At 41.9% G+C, this 20880-nt stretch overlaps 1 protein-coding gene across 1 annotated transcript in view; it reads right to left on the bottom strand.

The window, feature by feature from the left end:
• The window catches only part of CHD5 (chromodomain helicase DNA binding protein 5), a 1029381-nt gene that overhangs the window by 439604 nt on the left and 568897 nt on the right, over positions 1-20880 (bottom strand). The window contains exons 21-22 of the mRNA XM_086921723.1: positions 12831-12948; positions 3879-4003 (exon numbers count right to left, since the gene is read on the bottom strand). Of these exons, the coding sequence (XP_086777849.1) occupies positions 3879-4003; positions 12831-12948 (243 nt within the window). The remainder of the gene's footprint in view (positions 1-3878; positions 4004-12830; positions 12949-20880) is intronic.

Genomic DNA, 20880 nt, shown 5'->3' with positions numbered 1-20880 from the left:
GGAACGATAGTCCACGTGGAATCTCATTTCCACCTCATTAGTGGAGAAATTCACCACAAGAAAGTCAGCCAAGGCCCACCCCTTGAATATGTCAACCAACAGCTGGTATTCAAATAAGCTACTTAACATGAAAAAGGCTCTTAACAGGGCATCAAATGCTATTTTGAACCACCAATATTAACCACATTGATGCTAAGGCAATTCTGCCAGGGTGCTGTCTTTTTGTAAACCCATTGTTCATGACGAGCTCAGCTCGTCATAAGCACACGACCAGTGTACTGCATGACGAGCTGAGCTCGTCATGAGCAGCGAAGGGGTTAACCAACCTATCCATTTCTTAATGAAAAGCTGAAGATACTGAGAAGGACCTATAGCAAGGAAGTCTAAAGGGGAAATTACTATATCAACAGGGCTTACGGCTTTTGGTACTAAATGCTACCAAGACCAACAACGCTAAAGCATTTTAGGGGGGTTATCAATGAGCTGGACAATGGTGGTAATAGGGTCTATTGTGTCAATATCATGGAGGAGGTTTGGGTTACCAACTTGTACGGCCCTAGTGTCGCCACCTAACTAGTCCAGATACGATTCAATAATATGGGTCTCAGTCCATCAGCATTGATAGGATGTAGCACAGTACAGGCACTCTATCTGGAACCTTTGAGTAGAAAAGAAATAGCTGATTTTCTGCACTGGATTAGAACAAAGGAGGCCCGATTCAAATTGACTACACAAATCCATATTTCGAGCCAATCCTAATGTGTGTCCCGAAGTCCTGACCACTTTGTATAAAGGAGTCCTAGCAATGAACACTTCTCCTCAGTACTGGCTAGTAAGCATAGTTATGTTATGTTATGTTATTTAAAATTTGTAAAGCGCACACATCCCCAAGAGCTTCTTGGCGCTGAAGAGAGATAAAAAAACATAACAAAAGAGATACCAGCAAGAGTCACTATTTCAAATAGGCCTGTGTAAAAAGGAAGGTCTTAAATGCCTTTCTAAAGGCAAGGAGGTCCTTACTCTGTCTAAGAGTCAAAGGTAGAGAATTCCACAAGGAAGCTGCTAGAAAGTGAAAACAGCTACCTCCCTGTCGCTTTTTCTTGAACAGGGGTACCTCAAGTAGATCTTTGTGGTATAGTACAGCCAATTTATAAAATCGGCCCAGTAGACAATTGTTCACATTTCGGTTATTTGCTCTAACTGATATTGAGGCAAATGTCTTTGCTTCCCAATTATTAACCAATTTGGAAGAATGGACAACATCACAGGGAATTATCTCAATTAATCAATCAGGATTTTGTAAGGGTCAATCTACAATCACTAATGTTTTAACCCTTACAAACTGACTGAGGATGCAGTTTTGAAAAAACAAAACATATATATTTGTTTTATTGACATAAAAGCTGCATTCGATTCTGTCCCGGGATCCTTACTATGGCAGAAACTTGCTGGATGGGTTATTCCCCAAAAGCTTCTGGGTGCTATCATACTCTTGTACACAAACACCTGTGTTCAGGTTAAGTTAGCGGATGGATACGGTCAGACTCTGAGAATTAAAGCTCACAACACCCTCAAACACGGCTGTGTTTTCGCTCCATGCCTTTTTAATCTTTTTATGTCTGATCACTACATTTTGAAATTATTAACGATTTTATTCAGCCAAACCCTGATAGGTCTACAACGATTTTTTCGGCCTTTTAATGAATTCATTATAGCCAATTGTTTGGAAATGAACGTCAAGAATACAAAGATTATGAAAATTTGCTCAGTAAATTCTAAAATGTGACTCTGGAAACCGAGAGGTGGGCCAATTGAGGTTGTGATGACCTACAAAAACCTGGGCTTTTAATTTGCTAATAAAGCTTCATTTAAAAGTAATTTAAATGTTTTTGGAGCAAAATGTAATCTCTAATATATGCTTTTAAGTCATTATGTAACTCATTAAGATGACAATCTTATTAACATCTTCTTAAAGTCATGAGTGCCAAGTTATTACCGACTATCTCATATGGTTCACCTATTACCAAGGGAAAAGACTACATTATTGGAACAATTGCTAATCAAGACGTTCAAGTCTAGCTTTGCAATTCCCAAATCAATCGGCCAAGCAGAAATCCGCTTGGAGTTTGGTCTTCGAAGACAATCCTTGGTGGTGCAAGGGTCATTTTTGAAATGCATACATTGACTGCCATATTTGGATCTGGCCCCTTAGCAAATAACTATTTGAAATAAACCACTCAGATGATGCTGTGGCTGGGAGAGACTATATTTTAACATGTTTCCAGAGTTTTGATCTGCAGCTAGGGTCTCTGAAAATGAATAAGCTCAGTTTTAAACAGCTTTTAGACAGATTGCTAAAAACGAACTCATTTATTGCATATAAAGAGGCTTTATCTGCAAACAAGCACGGCTGGACGGTGATCAATTCACATTAGAATATAGGAATCCAGCCTTATTTGACTACTTTCTTTTCCTCCCGTATAATAATATTTAAAAATACGACTTGGCAGGTATCCCATGAAAGATGGCATGCTGAAATGAATTCCGAAATGGACAACTAGGGATTGTGGACTGGGTGTCTATTGCACCTTGTTTGTGTCTGCCCAATCCTGCCTAACGCACATCATGCTATTTTAAAACCCTCCGTTCTTAATGTAGGGGTGAGAGCCGCTCGTAAGGGTATTATTTTATGTTTATCTGAAGCTTCAATCTCACTAACTTGCCAGTTGATAACGTTTTTGATAACTGTGGAAAGAATGCTTGCATCAGCAGTTTAAATATTATTATTTCTTCTATTTTTATAACATTGAGGGATTATTGTCTTACTATGTGACTTAAACTTCTTTTCCACTTATAAGTATATGCACTTGCCACCTTCTTGGCTACAGCCTGAATAAACTATGTAATCAGATACTCACAGTTCTATATCCTAGGCACATACCACTTTTTTTTCATTATAACTAATGTATTTACATGTCTAAAGCTGTAGTGTTGTAATTATCATGTAAGCTATTTTGTATGTACTGTAAAATGACAATTTGTTGTGTTGATATTGAAAAAAGAATAAATAAGCACGTGGCACTTTGAATTATTGTAAAAACCTATTTATGGTGTTTACATTGACCAAATAAACACGTGGCACTTTAACATTTGTATGGTCTCCTGCCGGTGGCAATAATTGCAAGGTGGCTGAATGTCTCTGAATAGGGAATTTATACACAGTTGTGTTCCCTGTTTCAAGCACTTGGCATTTTTATGAACCCTGTTTTTGATTTTTGTTGAGGATAAATGAACGCTCATGTTTAAGGAGTTATTTTATGTATTTGAGTTCGTAATTTGTTTCTTTTTGTATGTACTGTAAAACAACATTTTGTAATGATTTTTTATTAATCTGACAATAAATACTACTGCCTATAATTTGACAAAAAAACATTTAATTTTGAATCACCTACATGCATTCTAATCAGAAAGCTAACTGTTTCCTGCACTGGCAAGTCATTGGGACAGGTTTTAATGTGATGAACAGCATTTGCACATGTAAACAGCAGGCCTATTGTCTTTGCCAATGCGTGTACTACTTTGCCACCTTTTTTGAGTAAGTCTATGCCTGTGTCCATGATATGCACTGTTGTGAAGCGATACGCAGTTGACTTCACAAATTTGCAAACACTGTTATAGAAACTTGCATATCACCACTATGCAAGAACATGTCATTGCTTTATTCTCTGTATAAGGATAACAAGATACACTGTTGGGAGATGTAAAGCCAAACTGGCCCAGATGCCACAGTGTGGCCTTGGGCAGTAAATCTGTCTTTCTCGATTCAAGAACAATGATCAAACTGCAGCATAATTCATACACCACTACAAGAAACTCACTTGTATGTCGTTGTGGGGATTCCAGTCCGAATCATAAATAATAACAGTGTCAGCAGTGGCGAGGTTTATCCCCAGGCCACCGGCTCGAGTAGACAGCAGGAAACAGAACTGTTGAGCTCCGGGAGCTGGTCAAAAGGAAAGACACAGAGGGTAAAGTCAGACTTATTGTGCTCAGATCTTCAAAATAGAAGAAAAAGTTACAATCTAAAGACATACAAAAGAAAGTTTTAACTGGAAGAGAAAATTATTTATTGCAGCAGTACACCAGTTTGTATATTTCTATATAACACACAACTAAACAACGAACAAGTTAGCAGAAAATAATGTTAATACATTGATAGAATGTGAGGTAGTTGTTAACAAAGGATAAGAAAAAAATATTAAAGTATAAAAAGGAATGTTGTGTCGGGAAGTAGGCAAAAGGAGGTAGCCATGGTTACGTTTTGTAAGACATTTAAAGATACTAGAAGGGAAATTAATGTTGATGGCAATGAAAATGCACACTAACTTATTACAGCAAAAAAGAGAAATATGGCCATATATTAACAGTGAAGTTAAGAATAACGCCAACTTTTTAAGAATGCGCAGAGGGAAATCTAGACAGAGAGAGAAACAATAAATCAAACGAGACAGAAAGAAGGTTTGCATGAGGAGTTCAGTGGATCAAAAGGGGAGATGATGACAGATTTATCTAATAATAAAAAGGGCCAGATGCATGTAAAACTGGGTTGGGTTGCTAAACAAAAATGACGATCAAATGGCATAGATTGGAGTTTTAGTTATGGTGAGGTAGAAGGAAGTTGAAATAATTTTGGTGATAATCAAATAAAAAAACCGAAAGACAAGTTATGAGGATTCGAGATGCGAAATGGACAAGCATTCATCTCCCCATTTGTGAAAGACAAGAAGAAAGATGACTGCAGAGAGAGGCAGCTAAAGAGGAGGGAGACATAAAGATAGGAGTATTATTGGTGCCTAAAAGAAAGAAAAAAAACAAGAAATGAATAACTTTAAAAACAAAACAGAGCCTTTTAGGACTCCATGAAATAAAGGAAAACATTAGGATAGGAACCATCTAAATGGGACATAACATGGATGGGGTTAATATAGAAACACAACAAAACAAATCAAGCAATGTGCAATGTCAGAAGGAAGAAAGTATAGCAGTATAAGTAAATTAAAATAGGGCTCTGCATTTTTTTTAAAGTCTAAGGGGCCGATTACGATGTCGAGTGGGAAGCCTCCTCCTGACATTTGGATTCTCCCCTACTGGGTCAGAGCCCTTCTGACCGACTCAATCGTTTTACAATCTGCCCGACCGATTATGATGTTCTCGATAGGAAGAGAAACCGCGCGGTCATTTAGAATCGGTTCCGAACGGCTCTCGGAGTATTTGAGTTGGTCGGAACTGTATTGAAAACCCTATGGCCAACGCTTCTGACCTTGGGATTGTGATGTCGGTTTCCAACAGCCTTTCCGCGTCAGCCTCTCTGACCCGAAAAGGCTGTCGGATAGCGATCCTGCAGCCTCCGGATGGGGGCGAAGGGGGTACCTAAGGGACCCCTCTGTAATACCCTGCACCCTGGGGTGCCCACGACAGGCTGCAGGGTTTTACTCACACACCCCATTTGTCCATGGGAAATTGCAGCATTTTGGCACCAATTTTGTACTCCATTTTGCATTTCTTCTGTCTTACATTTAGGCTAATTTGCTTTTTTTTAAAAGCAAAACCATCATTCGGATGACAGAGTTCCTGTCCTCCACTTAGGGCCTGATTTGGATGTTGGGCATAAAGCCATCCGACAAACTGTCAGAGGTTTTCTGCCAGACATCAAGGGCTTCCCTCCGACCAACGTATTACAATGATTAAAGTTGGAGGAATACCCGTGGGGTGATTCCGCTCCTCTTCTGGTGGGCCCACAGAGCCCGTCGAAAGAGGAGCAGTAGTGTAATCCCATGAATGGCGCCAGAGCCAGCCTCAGCTCTGCTGCTGGGATTACAATGTTGGTTTCCGACAGACTTTCCATGTCTGCTTTTCTGACATGGAAAGGTTATCGGAAAGTGACTTTAGGGGCTCCTAGCAAGGCCTCCTGGCCCTCTTCTATGGAGCCTGGGGGGCACCAAAGGTTTACAAACATTCATTTTCGAATGGCAGCGTGTGCTGCAGCTCTTTTCCGCCCGCCACACAAGCTGCCATTGCAAAGTGGATGTTTCTGACCAACCGCAGGTCAGCGATTCCAGACCGCTAATGTCCGCCTGACATCGTAATGAGGCCCTTAGTGATGATATGTGAACTGTATAATGTGCTATTAACCGCTATCTATTGCACTGCTGTAAATAATGAATGAAAAACACAGTTCAAATACAAAAATATAGATATGCAATGCTTTGGGTAGTACAGCCATGGCATCTCAATTGCACTGTTATCACATTTATTACAGAATCGCTATCAGTAAAAGTAAAATGCTGATATCACAAAGCTTTCCTGACAACTTCTGCTAACGCAACATGATGTGAAAAACATTATATATGGAATGAAATTACAGTCACTTTTTTTCATTTAAGAAGCAACGAAGATCTTTGTTTCTTCCATTGCAACCAATGCTACTTGATAATCAGTCGCATATGGAGAAAAGTATAGTCATTTTAAAAGTTACTTGCTATTTGATTTTATATTTGAAAAGAGAAGGCTAGTGCAGAGGACTTTCAAAGATGTTTTGTTTTAAAGAAAATTGAAGAAAAAAGGCAACATAGGAGTCAGATTTATATTTCACAGCAGATTATTGTCAGCTCCCTTGAAGAACTGTCAACAGAAACTATTGGTAACAGTCGTTGTCGGAGACAGGCACCAGCTAATTATGCAATAGTTAGAAATAACAGATCTAAGGGTAGGAGGAGGTATTGCTATAATTTTTAATAAATCCTATTCACGTAAATTTGAAGTTCTGCCTCTTGCTGGTTGTGAAGCAGCTTTATTCAAACTTGCCTTGACATCTCAATTCACTCTTTCTGGTTCTTTAGCTTATTGGCCCCCAGGACTGTCCGGTCCTTGGGCTTTGTCACTCCCAGATTCAGTCACCCCCTACCTACTTAAAATGGCTAATTTTACCATTCTAGGTGATTTAAATCTTCATCTTGATAATACTGAGTGTACAATCAGCAGCACATTGATCTCGGATTTGGCAGCAATGAATCTACTGCTTTGTAATAATGGCCCAACGCATACAGCAAGCCATCAACTAGATCCCATTTTTTCCAATTTATCTCACATTCAATGTTCTCATGTTCCTCCCCTATGTTGGTCAGGCCATTTTTCTGTCAAGTTCTACTGTACAGTTCTGGCCAATTTGTTTACACCTGCATTTGGAATTCAATCACAATCCAGAAACTGGGGTAAATTGGATGTGGAAGCCTTTAATACATTTTTGTCCAATAGTGCCCCTGTTATTGATCAAATGTCGATCACTTTTTTGGAAATTATACATAGTTGGATTTCTAATGCAATTGATCATTGCCTTCCATTTTCCATTAAAAAATTGTATAACCACCGTCCCCCCGTTCCTTGGTTTACGGAACAATTAAAAATTGAAAAAAGCAAATGCAAAGCATTGGAGAGATGTTGGAGGATGAACTATTCATCTGATTCTAAAATGACATAAAAACGCTCTAAAAAATTATCAAGCTCTATGTAAATCAGCTTTAGCGGCATATGTTTCCTCCACCTTTTCTAATGCACAGAACTGTTCATGTACTCTGTTTACAATGGTTAAAAAACTAGCCAGTTAAGATACACAGCCTACTTCCCCTATTTTAGACAAATTACAATGTGACACTCTTGCTAACTTTTTTATAAATAGAGTGGAACAAATATACCTGACACTTGATAAAACTAGGCCAACGGCCCCTATTCAGTTAGTTTCCTCCCTTGAGCTCACTTCTATGGCTGAACTTTCCATTAAATTGAAATGATGGGCACCTCTTGATATTAGTTCTTTAAAAAAATCTTAGGTAGCATTAAATAAGGATCTCCTTCCTGCCCCAGCACTACAGCAGCTTGATCTGCCATCTATGAAGATTGTTATGGAGTTACTCAATGCTTCACTGCAAGAGGCCATGGTCACGTCTGTTTGGAAACATGCCATGGTCCTTCCTCTCCTGAAAAAGGCTAATGCTGATCCTGCCGAGTTATCTAATTTTAGGCCAATTTCCCTGCTCCAAATTTTCTCCGAAATTTTGGAGAAACATGTAGATCTACAAATAACTCAGTTTATTGAATCCTCCACCTTTCTACACTTTTCTGTGTCAGGGTTCAGAGCGGGTTTCTCAACCAAGACGATTCTTCTTGGAGTCACAGAAATGCTACGGCAACATCTGGATATAGGAGACACAGTGGCCTCATATTGCTCGACTTGAGCGCACTATTTGACACGGTGTCCCACACCATGCATATTAAATCTTTGCAGTCTCTAGGCATTGCCAGTTCAGCACTTGGTTGGCTTTCTTCATTTTTATCCAAGAGGACTTTTCAAGTTTTTTAATCTAGGGCTACTTTGAAAATCCATTCTTTCCCCAATGGGGTACCCCAGGGGTTGTTTCTAAGTCCTCTTCTGTTTAATGTGTATGCTCAACCTTTGGCAGCGATTGCAGCAGAGGCTGGGTTGTCTCTCTTTTCTTACGCCGATGACACCCAAATCATTTTCTCCCTTTCTACGGAAAAGTTGTTGGGATTTTCAATTCAAAACTGAGATACTGATTCTGGGGAAAAACAAAGATCTTTGGGGCCACCAACACTGGCCCAGTGCAATGGGCCTCCTACCTCAGCCAACCTCCCAAGTCCGCAACCTGGGAGTCATCATTGATGACAATCTATCCATGAAACAATAAGCGGTAAAAGTTGCAGCCACCTGCTTCACCATTTCAAAATGGTTGAAGAAAATTATCTGGATGCTCCCTAGTACTCCCCAAAAAACCATAGTCCAGGCACTTGTAACATCTAGACTGGACTATGGGAACATTCTTTATTTGGGAGCTAATAGGGATGTTTTACAGAGGCTTCAGGTGGTACAAAACTCTGCCGCCAGATTGCTTTGCATGATCCCAAGAATGTCTTCCACCTCTAGTGCCTTTAGAGATCTGCATTGGCTTAGAGTTGAAAATGGTGCTAAATTCAAAACCTTAAACTATATGTTCAAGATCAAGGTGGGCACTGCTCCTCAATATTTGCAAAATGTAGTCCATCCTTACTAGCCCTCTCGCCTGTTGCGTTCTGCGACCCAGGAAAAATGTGTGTTTCCTAGGATCAAACTTACAAGAATGGGTGGTCGTTCATTCTCTTAACTTGGTCCATCCTTGTGGAATTCTCTCCTCACAGCGATTCGCAAAGAAAAGCTACCTATGAAATTCTGTAAACTCCTAAAAACCTGGTTGTTTAATCAATAATCTCTTACTTCTTTCCTTTCTGTTCCTTCAGGCTTGTTCTGGGAAACCCTTGTTGGGTAGCTGTGAGCATTACAAAATTAATTTAACATAACATAACAGAACATGAACCTCCTTTTAGATAAAATCCTCCTTTTAATACTTTTTCTTCCTTTTTTCACTGAGATATCGATTTGTGAGGCACACACACGTTCCCATATTTTAAAAGTTCCTTCAAAAGAATATGGTTGTCAGATAAAACATATTTCTGGCTCAGAAAATTTCACAAAGAAAACTTATGTGACTTCTAGGTACCAAAACCATAAAGTACTTGCTGCACTCTACAACCTTGATGCTCTGTCAGACCCCACAGAAGTGGACTTTGGTCTTCTACGTGAAGTAGCGCTTGTGTGTGACTAATACAGTGGGCTTTGTAAGTTGTTGTAGGTCATTCGTAGGTAGTTTCACCAGGATATGGCTGCACAATATATAACCTATTGCTAAATAATCAGTTTGGTCCATCTGTGTGATGGGAAATGTGTTCTCTGCAGAGAATCTGCAAAGTATAGGTGTCCACAGGATTAAGTTTAATGCGTTGCACTCTCAGGGTTCTGCAGGTCCCAATCCTGTCAGTCATTCAAAACAAGTGGTTTAATGCAATGTAACACCTTGAATGAGCTATGTGCTACTTGTGATCTGCAGGACACAGTGTAATATCCAATGAACACTAATGACTGCCTGTTTCCTGAATAGAAGCTGACGACTGCTGATCTCCTTCTCGATGGTTGTGAAATATTCAACAAGAGGGGGAATGGTGGCTTTCCAGTACAGATGTGGGGAGGTGGGGCTATTAATAAGTCACTCAGATGTGGAGGGGTGGCAGTGTGCCTTCCTAAGTCGGTATGGTGCAGTTCTGCTAGGAGTTGACAAACCGTCACTGATCATAGTCTCGTGTGATGCTACATCTTTTTTATGGGGAAGTGGGGAGTTTAAGTGTGACTACATTGTGTTGTTGTTCTTAGCGGCGAGTGAATAAGGGTTATTAGCTACCCATTTCCTCTTTATGGGTCTTTGCCAGCATTTTGGGCCCTCATTTGCTAACTTGGTAAGTATAAATGCTTGCTAACCACTAGGGAATGGAATCCTACCTGAGGATTTCTGATTAATATGGATTCAAACCGCATCTATGCCAGTTTTGGAGCTGGGAAGCCTACTTGGAAAAGATATAGAGACGCCTATTTAACATCGACCTTTCAAATCATGCAAGATAAAGCTGAAGCACATTTTATCATAATATATTGAGCAGTGACTCTCCCCCCATCAAATTCACTTCCTCTCTAAATTCACTCCTGCCACTCTTCTTTGACACTGCTTTCACTTTCCATGGGCGGGCGTCCATTATCTGCTCCTACCTTTCCAGTTCTGCATCTTAAGGGCTGGTACCAACACTCTCAAGCAACAGCAACCCCAGTCTGGCTACATCGCTTATGAGAATAACAGTGGGGAGCGGCCTCACACTAACTCAAACCATCAGTTCACCTTTGGGGTTGCAGATACTGTGGAAAACGCTTTCCCCAATGCATGTTCCTTGAAATTAGGTACATAAAAGGCAGTGAAGCATATAATATGTGATTTGTTTGTTACGCAAAAAAGGGTATCAACAGCAGTGCCCAACTCTAACTCTCTGTTTCCTACTGGCATCATTATTACTCCTTGGGCCTGATTCAGAAACACCCTCTGCATTCGTGGGGAATCACTGCACTCGGGCATAATCTCCACAATTAGAAATTTCATTGCAGAGATTCCGGTCTTAGGGCCACATGTATCAAATTTGGAAATTGCGATTAACTAATTACAATTTCCTGAGAATCGCAATTAGGTAATTGCTATTTCCAATGTATGAAACTCCATGAGTTTCATATACGGATTCCTAAGTGGGTCGCAAATTGACCTACCTCATTAATATTAATGAGGTAAATTGCAATTTGCGACCCCCTAGAAATCGCTAAAATAACAGGCATGGTGGCCTGCTGGGGCAGCAGACCACCATGTCTGTGATTGCTTTTAAATTAAGCGACTCACTCACTGCATGCTCATAAAAAACTTTTTACAACCATTCCCAAAGGGGAAAGGGTCCCTTGGGGACCACTTCCTGTTTGAAATTGGGATACAACCTACTTGTAGTAGGTGGTAAAATATGAATGTTTCGCGACCGCATTCACGGTCACAAAACATTCATACATACCATTAGGATTCGCTATTTGGAAGGGGAGCCCTAGAGACGCCCCTTCCAAATACTTAATCGCAAAACCATTTTGTGATTCAGTAACAGGTTACCGAATCACAAAATAGAGTTTGATACATGTAAAAAGTCTATATTTCGTTTGCAAACGAGTCGATTCGCATGGGCCGATTCTGCGAACTGGCCCATTTGCGAACGCAAAATTGGTTGATAGATATGGCCCTTAGTGCAGAGACTCCCCCATGACTGCGAAGCCGCCTCTACGAGTGAGAGGCCCTTTGTGAATCAGTCCCCTAGTTTGGCTGTTTTTTTATCACTTGACACTATTTTTTTTTCTAAATGTTGTTTTCAGATCACTTACTGTCCCACTTTCATTCTGTACTGACCTCCCTGTTCCTATCTCACACTCAGTCTTGCACTTCCACTTTCCAGGAAGCAAGCATTCTTTCAGTGTCATGGACGTTCTGCATTTGTGGTCTTCTTAGCAAATTATGAGTACAGTGATGAATATTGATATGTGCGTTAACCCCTGTTACCATACATAAAGAGGAATTCTAAGTATTACTGTTGAATCTGTGCCTCCTGTAATTTTCCAAAGTTTAACTTTAGGTAAACATAAACACATGTAGAAATAACCATAGTAACAGCTGATTTCACACACTATTCTCATTTTCTAAGTGAAAACTCAAATAGGAGGCAATTATCTCACCCAATAAATATCTCACTCTGCAGTGTCAGTATATTGACCAGTTGCTGTTCCATTCCGCCCACTTTTAATCGAGCCTAAGCTGTCCAGTTACGAGGCCTCCTTTATCATTCCAATCCAAACTAAATATAATCTTCCAAGCCTATTTGTTACTCGGTTAAAATATATCCTTCTTTCACGCCTTTGTCAAATCCTTCCTCTTACTTTGTATTTTGCTGTTAGATCCATTTCTCTCCTGGCCCTTCATCCCTGATTTACATTGACTGTTTTTGCCAACACGATCCTTAAGCTCTTCTTCATTGACAATTCTTTGATGCCTCAATGAATTTGAATGTGAACTCTATTTTTTTGTGTGTGTTTAATTCGCAAAAACGCATATATTCCTATCTGCAAAAATATTGTCTGGTGTTTATTTGTCATTTTTAAAACACTTCATGGATTTCAACACTTTTCACAGTACATTTTTAAAGCTGTAAAATACTAAACAGATTTAGGGTTGACAAGTAACACAGATTACTTTGCCTTAGGGACTACAGCAAGAGCAGCAGTATGAACGTGAAATTGGCTTGAAACTGTCATGAATTCTTACCATTAAACCTGTCGATGGCTTCTTGGCGCAGGCTTCCTGTGATCCCACCGTCGATCCTTTCGTATTTATAACCTTCATACTCTAGAAAATCTTCAAGTAAATCCAGCATTTTTGTCATCTATGAGAAAAATAAACACATCTTTGCCATCTAAGGGGGAAAACACAGTAAAAATTCACTCTCAATTCCATGAGCCATAGATTTAGTCTGTGAGCAAAATTATTTAAGTATGCTGGGGTTTCATGTGAGAATGTAAAAATTGAAGTATTTTATGGTGAAAGTCATCAAGTTTGGGGTCAAGTTCGTAAGCATGAAATTAACAGCCGATCTCTAATTTATCTTCTGATAAACGGAAACTGTATTTTTTCTCAGTGTGATTTATAAAATCTAAACTAAGGGGCCCATTAGGATGACGTGCAGTTTGCCCACGCTAGGCTAACGGTAGCCACCGCCGGCCTGGCGGGGGCAATCCGCCCGCCATCCGCACTGAAATGACCCCCGCCACATTAGGATGGCTGGGGGGTCCGTGGCGGAAGGAAAGACCCCCCGCCGCTTTTCCGCCCCGATCGACTTGCGGCGGGGGCGGAAAAGGTTAATATGGTGGCGGTGTCTAATAGACACCGCCAGCCATATTATGATGGGCCAAAACAGATGCCTATCCGTGGCGGCAATGCCACCACGGAAAGGCATGCGGTCTTCACTGCGGGGGCCCGCAAGCGAAGGAGAGGTGGGGGGTGCACACGGGGGTACCTGTGGTACTGCCCTGCATTTGCATTAACAAAGCGGCAGGCACCGTGCGGTGCCTGCCGCTTTGTTAATGCAAATGCATTCGTGCATTTTTAGCATTGTGGCGGGTGGTGCTGAGAGCACCGCCTGCCACAATGCTAAAAATGCAGGATGCGCCCGCCACAGTGGCGGGCGCATCCTAATACCCCCCACTGGACCCCCGCCCTTATGGCCGGCGGTCCCAATGACCGATAGGATGGCGGGCGGACTAAGTCTCCCCGTCATCCTAATAGGGCCCTATATTTTGTGGCTAATAGTTCAGGCATGCAGAGATAGAGGAAATAATTTGGAACAAAATATAAAAGTAAAAAACAAAAGGTGACAAGTTGGTTAGGTGACCAAATACGAAACGTGGGACTGACATAACACACTGGCTGGTCAATGGGCAACCCATGTACTTTTGACTGACAACAGTATGGACACATTTATACTTTGGGTTAGATGACACTGGTGAAGAACTATTTTATCTAGTGCCGCAGGGGCTGCCAGGGTCTTTTTTAAGACCCTGCAGTATTTGCTGGACAGATCCTGATGTAACCTGCAGGTTGCAGGCACTGGAAAGGAACAACACGGCCATCTAGGCGGTATCTACATACGTAATTGTGCGCTGTAGTCCATTAGAGGAGTTTCAGAAAACATTTTTAAATTTAAGAATAAAATGCAAATTTACGAAAACAAAACCGTTTTCCCTGAGCCATTCGTTCCCTTCATTGCTCTCACATTTGTACCGAATGCTTCCATAATTCATGAACAGTGGAATCTACCGACAACGCGCTCTCATATTCCAGCCGCCGACGCAAAACGTACAATGAGACAACGCGGTTACATGTGCATGAAAATTGAAAGAAAGGAAGGATAATGGCGCGAGTATGAAATTAACCAATTTCTATGCCTAATGTAGCAGGTGCCAGATGCCCTTGACAGCTGTTGTGTCTCGCAGTTGAAGTGTGAGATAGCTGAGGGATTTCGCACAAGAGAATTGATGAGGAAGAAAATAAACACGCAGTTCCTGCTCACAGAGGGCACAACTCAGAAGCAATCATTTTCAAAATGTGCTAGAATAATATTAGATTTTCATTCTTGCACAGAGGAAATGCCAGCCGAGGGCTACTAGAAGGTGCCACCTCACAACATCCACACAATTCAAAACAGGCCTTTGGATAAAAGGCACAATGTCCAGACAGGAGAATTCTCACGCATAATTAGCGTACAGTTGTTAGAAAATAATTGGGGTGAAAAAATAAGCAATACTCCAGTAGAGTTAACCGCTCAGTAGTGTTTTAGATAGCGAGTCAACACAGAAAAGGTTCTGTAGGGACCATTAGGGTTTGTGGCAGTAGAAAAGTGTTCATAAAAAGTATGAGCATCTGTGGAAGTGTTTCTTAATCAGAATCAGGGGGAGGTGATGACTGGTGGGGTGTTGTATGAGGGTGGAGGTGCACCCAGTTACAAAATTTGAAGATTAAGAAAGTGCTCATGTTGAGGAAGAGGCCGAAGGTCCATGCAAAATGCAGAATCCTCTGGTTGTTACAACAAGTTCTGTAGACGAAGATGGCGCTTGCATGGCTGGGCCACAAAAGGACTTCGGCTTAGGGTGAAATTACAGATAAGGGCTTCTTTTAAACTGTCATTTGTTCATGCTCCTCAGGTCACACTTGAGGCCTTATGCAGAGTGCCTTGCTTAATTCACAATCTTGCTAAAACGTTGTTTGTGCACAGTGTTAAATTGCAAATCGGTTGTAAAATGCATTCATTTTCAGGGGTTTCTCCACACAAATTGAAGAATTTGCATCGTCCACACAGTGGGAAATGTGGAACACTTAGTGGTTTTCGGGGTTGAAAAGTCTAGCAATTTTGTATTCCCATTCCGTGCTCCAGAACTCTGAATTGGTTACTAAAAAAGCACGGGGAAATACTGTTACCTTGCTGTGCATTAATTAACCCCAGGAGTTTGTTGTATCTAGTTTGATCTCATCCAGAGGCTAGTGGTATTACTTCCAGCCTGCCCGATCATGGAGATGCTCACCTCTATTGAGCCAGTAGACGCCCACAGATGGTAACAGTTGGAAGTTTAGCAAAGAATGCTATTCAGGCTGCCATGTTGTTGAGGTTGACTCAACAAAGCGGGGTTGTTTCCGAAAATGAAACAATGAATTTCCCTGAAATGCAGGAAGTTTTCTCTCCATGCACTTTAGAAAATTTTTTCTATTTTCTTTCTGGAACCAGGCAGGAAATTTCAGTGCTGGATGTCCAAATCAAATTAGGGCAGGGGATCTACCAATGTGACCCAGCGGCACTGAATCAGATGGACTGCAAAGTCAAGGTTTCTGATGCTAGAGCCACCTGAGGTACCACTATCAGAAACCTGGTAGTTTACCCACCTGTAATAAGGAAGGTACAACTGAGGACCTGGGGAAGAAGGAGCCACACCAATTTAAAACAGAGCTCCTGAAACGACCCCAATAGTTTCAGGGCCATCTTAACAGCATGATAGGCCCCTGTGCAAAGCAGTGCACTGGGCCCGGCCTACAAACCACTGCTCGTGGGGCCCATGGGAAACTGCCCAGCATGCCCTTGCGTTAAGACGGCACTGATTAGTCTTATTCATGACTTTTCAATAACTTTTTCCTAAACACAGCTCTCACTAAAGCAGTTTAAGATTCCATCTCCAAGTGATGCTCATGAACTGGAGTTGTCCTAGCGTAAAAAGTTGGTAGATTCTTGCTGCACTTAGATACAGTACTTCAAGGAGCTTTGCGAAATATCTTTTCATCTTTGACCCATGTGAAGGGCAAATGTCAAACTAGCTTCTGTCAAACTAAGGACAAATGTGGAAAAGGATTCTATTGCAATACATAGATTTTTAGCCACTTTTGTTTACTAATTATGCAGACATAAGCTATCTGCGTCTATTCTAGAGTAGAGTTCTGCTGAAAGGTGGTGTAACTACAATGACACCTTGCTAACAGAAAAATAAAAAAAACTGAATATATATGTGCAGGTGGATTATGCTGTGGTGCATTTTGCTAGGCTATACACTGCACAGATGGATCTCCGACAGCGCCAACACCATAGCCCCCCTCAAGAAAAACAACAACACCCACGCCAAGAAAGCTAGATGGTTCACCACCGAACTTCGGGAGTCCAGGTGCACTTGCTGCCGTCTCGAAAAGGCCTGGAGGGACACCAAATCCACAGAAGCCCTCAACAACTTCAGAGCCGCCACCAACGCCCACCACCAACTCATCAGAAAAACGAGGAAAAAAGCGATTGAAGACAGAATCTCCACTCATGCACATAACAGCAAAGAACTCTTCAACATCATCAAGGAGTTCACCCAACCCATCAGCGATTCCACCAACAACCCTCCCTCACAAGACCTCTGCAACAAACTCAGCACCTTTTTCCACCACAAAATCAAGAGCATCTTCAACGAAGACAACCAACATACTGAACCCTCACCAACCACCCCGACTCCCTGAAACCATCGATCGACAACTGGACAGCCCTAACCACCGGAGACACAATAAAGACGATGAAGTCAATCCACTCCAGGGCCCCCACCGACACCTGCCCCCTCCACATTTTCAACAGAGCTTTCCGACAACATCGCACCCATGCTCTGCCACACCATCAACCATTCCCTGGCAACCACCTCGTTCTCTGACAACTGGAAACACGCTGAGATCAACCCCCTCCTGAAAAAACCCTTGGCGGACCCCACCGACCTCAAAAACTACAGATCCATCTCCCTGCTCCTGTTCCCAGCGAAATACATCGAGAAAGCCATCAACAGCCAACTCGGCACATTCATCGAAGAGCACAACTTCGACTCCTCTCAATCCGGATTCAGAAAAAAACACAGTATGGAAACCGCCCTCCTCGCCGCAACAGACAACATCCGTACCTTACTGGACAAAGGAGAAACAGGAGCCCTCATCCTCCTTGACCTCTCAGCGGCATTCGACAAAGTCTCTCACCTCACCCTAATACACAGACTCCATGATGCAGGGATCCAAGACAAGGGCCTCCACTGGATCCGCTCCTTCCTCTCCAGCAGAACGCAGCGGGTCAGACTCCCCCTTTCCTCTCGGGCCCTACACATACCACCTGCAGAGTCCCCCAGGGGTCCTCCCTCAGCCCTACGCTCTTTAACATCTACATGGCTCTGCTCTCCCCCATCGTCAAAACCTACGGACTCAACATTGTGTCATATGCAGATGACAACCAACTCATCCTCTCCCTATCCAACAAACCCAACACCGCCACACACAGCTTTCGAGAAGGCATGGAAGCCGTCTCCAAATGGATGAAAAACAGCTGCCTACAACTAAACACCAACAAAACAGAAGTACTCATCATGGGCCCAAACCCAGAAGCCTGGAACGACACCTGGTGGCCCCCCACCCTCGGAAGCCCGCCCACCCCCACGGACCACGCACTCAACCTGGGAATCATTCTGGACTCAGAGCTCAAAATGGACCGCCAGATCAACTCCATCTCATCCTCCTGCTTCTACACTCTCTGCATCCTACGTAAGACCTTCAAATGGATCCCCCTCAAACACAGAAAGACCGTCACTCACGTCCTGTTCACCAGCAGGCTCGACTACGGCAACGCACTCAATGCCGGAATAAATAAAAACCTCACCCGCAAGCTACAGAACATCCAAAACGCCGCTGCAAGACTGGCCCACAACCTGCCAAGACACTGCCACATCTCCGCGCACACTCCAATGGCTCCCCATCGCAACTAGAGTCACCTTCAAGATGCTAACCCTCGCTCACAAGGCCCTCAACGACACCGGACCAGCTTACCTTAACAGCCAACTCAAATTTCACGCACCCCAAAGGACCCTACGATCAGCCCAGCTCTCCTACGCCATGGTACCCCGCACCAGAAAGACCAGATCGGGAGGCCGCTCCTTCTCCTTCTGCGAGGCCAGAGCCTGAAACGACCTTCCGCTCCACCTCAGACAGATAACATCGCTCCCCATCTTCACAAGGAAACCTCAAAAACTGGCTCTTCGACAGACCCCCTCCTTGATGGACTGGAACCTAATTTATTATGATTTTCTTCTAAAGACTGTATTGAATAAATGAGAATTGATGGTAATTGCATCATTATTCTAAACATAACTGACCCACTATAAAAAAAAAAATAGTAGGGCTGGGGTCCTATGAAGAAGCTAATCATTCTTATCAGAATGCCACAGAAATCGTAATTGACAGACTTGCTTTAGGACTCTCTTTATCTTCACATGGTTGATGAAAATATTCCTGACAACTAGTTGGGAGAATAAGCCTGCCAGGTTAAAGAATGTTTACACTCAACTTTGGCAAAATAAGTTATTTTTGCAATTGGGTGAAACATCAGATGAGAAGCCAAAGAGCATGGTAAACAGCTAACACGTTTAGAGAGGAGATTGAGTTTCTGATGGAATGGATACTCAGTGTTCCAATACATCAGTCTCTGATAATGGTGTGGACCTTTTAAAGACTGAGCCTACCTAGAATATTCCTTGCATTCATTCCATCATGATTATTATGCACGCCTAGCAAAGCAGATATCAGAGTACTTGATTCTGTGATCATGTGAAAGTTCATGAGAGATCTCGAAATGACTTAAATTCTCATACCAATGATGAAGGCTTCATTCTACAACATAGTTATTACTTACCTCCAACTGAATCCCCGGAGATTGTCTTGCACTAGTATTAACCTGTGTTTATCCCCCTGACTCACACTATCACCATAGCCAAAATCAGCCGTATCATTTTCTTCACTGCACCAATCCTCTCACTTCCTCATCCAAGTGCCTGTACTCAGATTTCTTCCTATATCCATGAATCCCTCTTGAGATTCTCCACATCCTTAAATGTGATGATCTAGTGGGTTGCACCCTAAACTCTTCTTTCCCTGCAAATATTCAAAGACTTGCTAGACGATTTAACCTTCGTCTCTCATCTGGCACCTACATAAAATGCTTGAAGTCATCATTTGTCATAATGCTTCTACAACATTCTATATCTCCTTATCTCCTTGAAACTACTGTCCAGTTTCACAACTCTCATTACTATTTCTAAATTAAGTGAAAAAGTAGAGCCTGATAAACAAAGTGTTTTCTATGAGTAGTTGTGTTTTAGACTTACTACTGCATTATAAGGAATAAGACTGACTTACTCAATAAACAGAAGCTTTGGGTATCGATCCTGTAGTGCTCCACTGAATCGCTTCAATCCTGTTTTTTGCACACATGACTCCTTGGAGACTGTTTTCTATCACTTGTACAACGTTAGTATCTCTGCCCATCATAAACATGTCTCCGGTATCCTTGGCCTCCAAGACATTTCCAAAGCTTTAGCACCATTGAATATCCTTCTATGCTAACTACTCTTTCACCATTACTCGATGGCAGAAAAGCCCAGGACCTATTTTCTTTACAACTTTCCAATTGACCTCTCTCTTTGATTATCATGCCTATCATTTCAGCATTGGGCCTCTACTTTTTTACCTCTATATCATTTCCCTTTGAGACACCATCTCTTCCTTTGGCATCCCTGTAATCTCTCTACTGTCTAATCATGTTCGGCCTTTGCACACTCATCCCTCATATCATGCCCTTTATCATTGACTGTCTCAAAGCCTTTAATCACAGGAGGGGTGTCTTTGATAACCAAACTAAATTGCTAAAAAAATGGAGTTCTCTACTTCTCTGCAACTTATGCCTCAACCATGTGGCCCATCCCATCCTATTTCTCTGACACACTCACCCCTTCCCTTCCCAAGCTCATCATCTCAATTCAATTCTAGAATGATTTTCAGGTAATTCATGTCTAGTGCAGCCATGGGAGCCATAGTCCTATTGCTCAAGACAATTTGCCCCTTCTCACATGTCAAGCCATCAAAATGCTCATAAACATAGCGACAGTAGGTGATTAGAACACTTTTTTACTTAGACTCCTACAGTAGGCCTTCTTGCCCCTTTGTCAATGTTGTAACATTTGTCAGACATATTCCTTTAATCTACTATGTACCTACCCTGTCTCCTTTCACAGGAAACATGCAGATAAGCTACTTGCCAAAGTAAGGATGTAACACAAATTCATCCCTTTTTAAAACAATTCACAGAATAGCAGCTTTACCTTGCTTAGAGCCTTTTTTGGTGCACTCCACGTTGCCAATCAGCACTTCCTGGGCATTGTTAACCTTTCTGTGGTGCCTCTTATTTTAGCTTTTTTCACATATTATGCCCCAACTTGGAAAT

This window comes from Lissotriton vulgaris, chromosome 5 (assembly GCF_964263255.1).
Source record: "Lissotriton vulgaris chromosome 5, aLisVul1.2, whole genome shotgun sequence".
NCBI classification, from domain to species: Eukaryota; Metazoa; Chordata; class Amphibia; order Caudata; family Salamandridae; genus Lissotriton; species Lissotriton vulgaris.
Note: the sequence above shows the minus strand (reverse complement) of the source record. Positions and strands in the feature narration are given on the sequence as shown.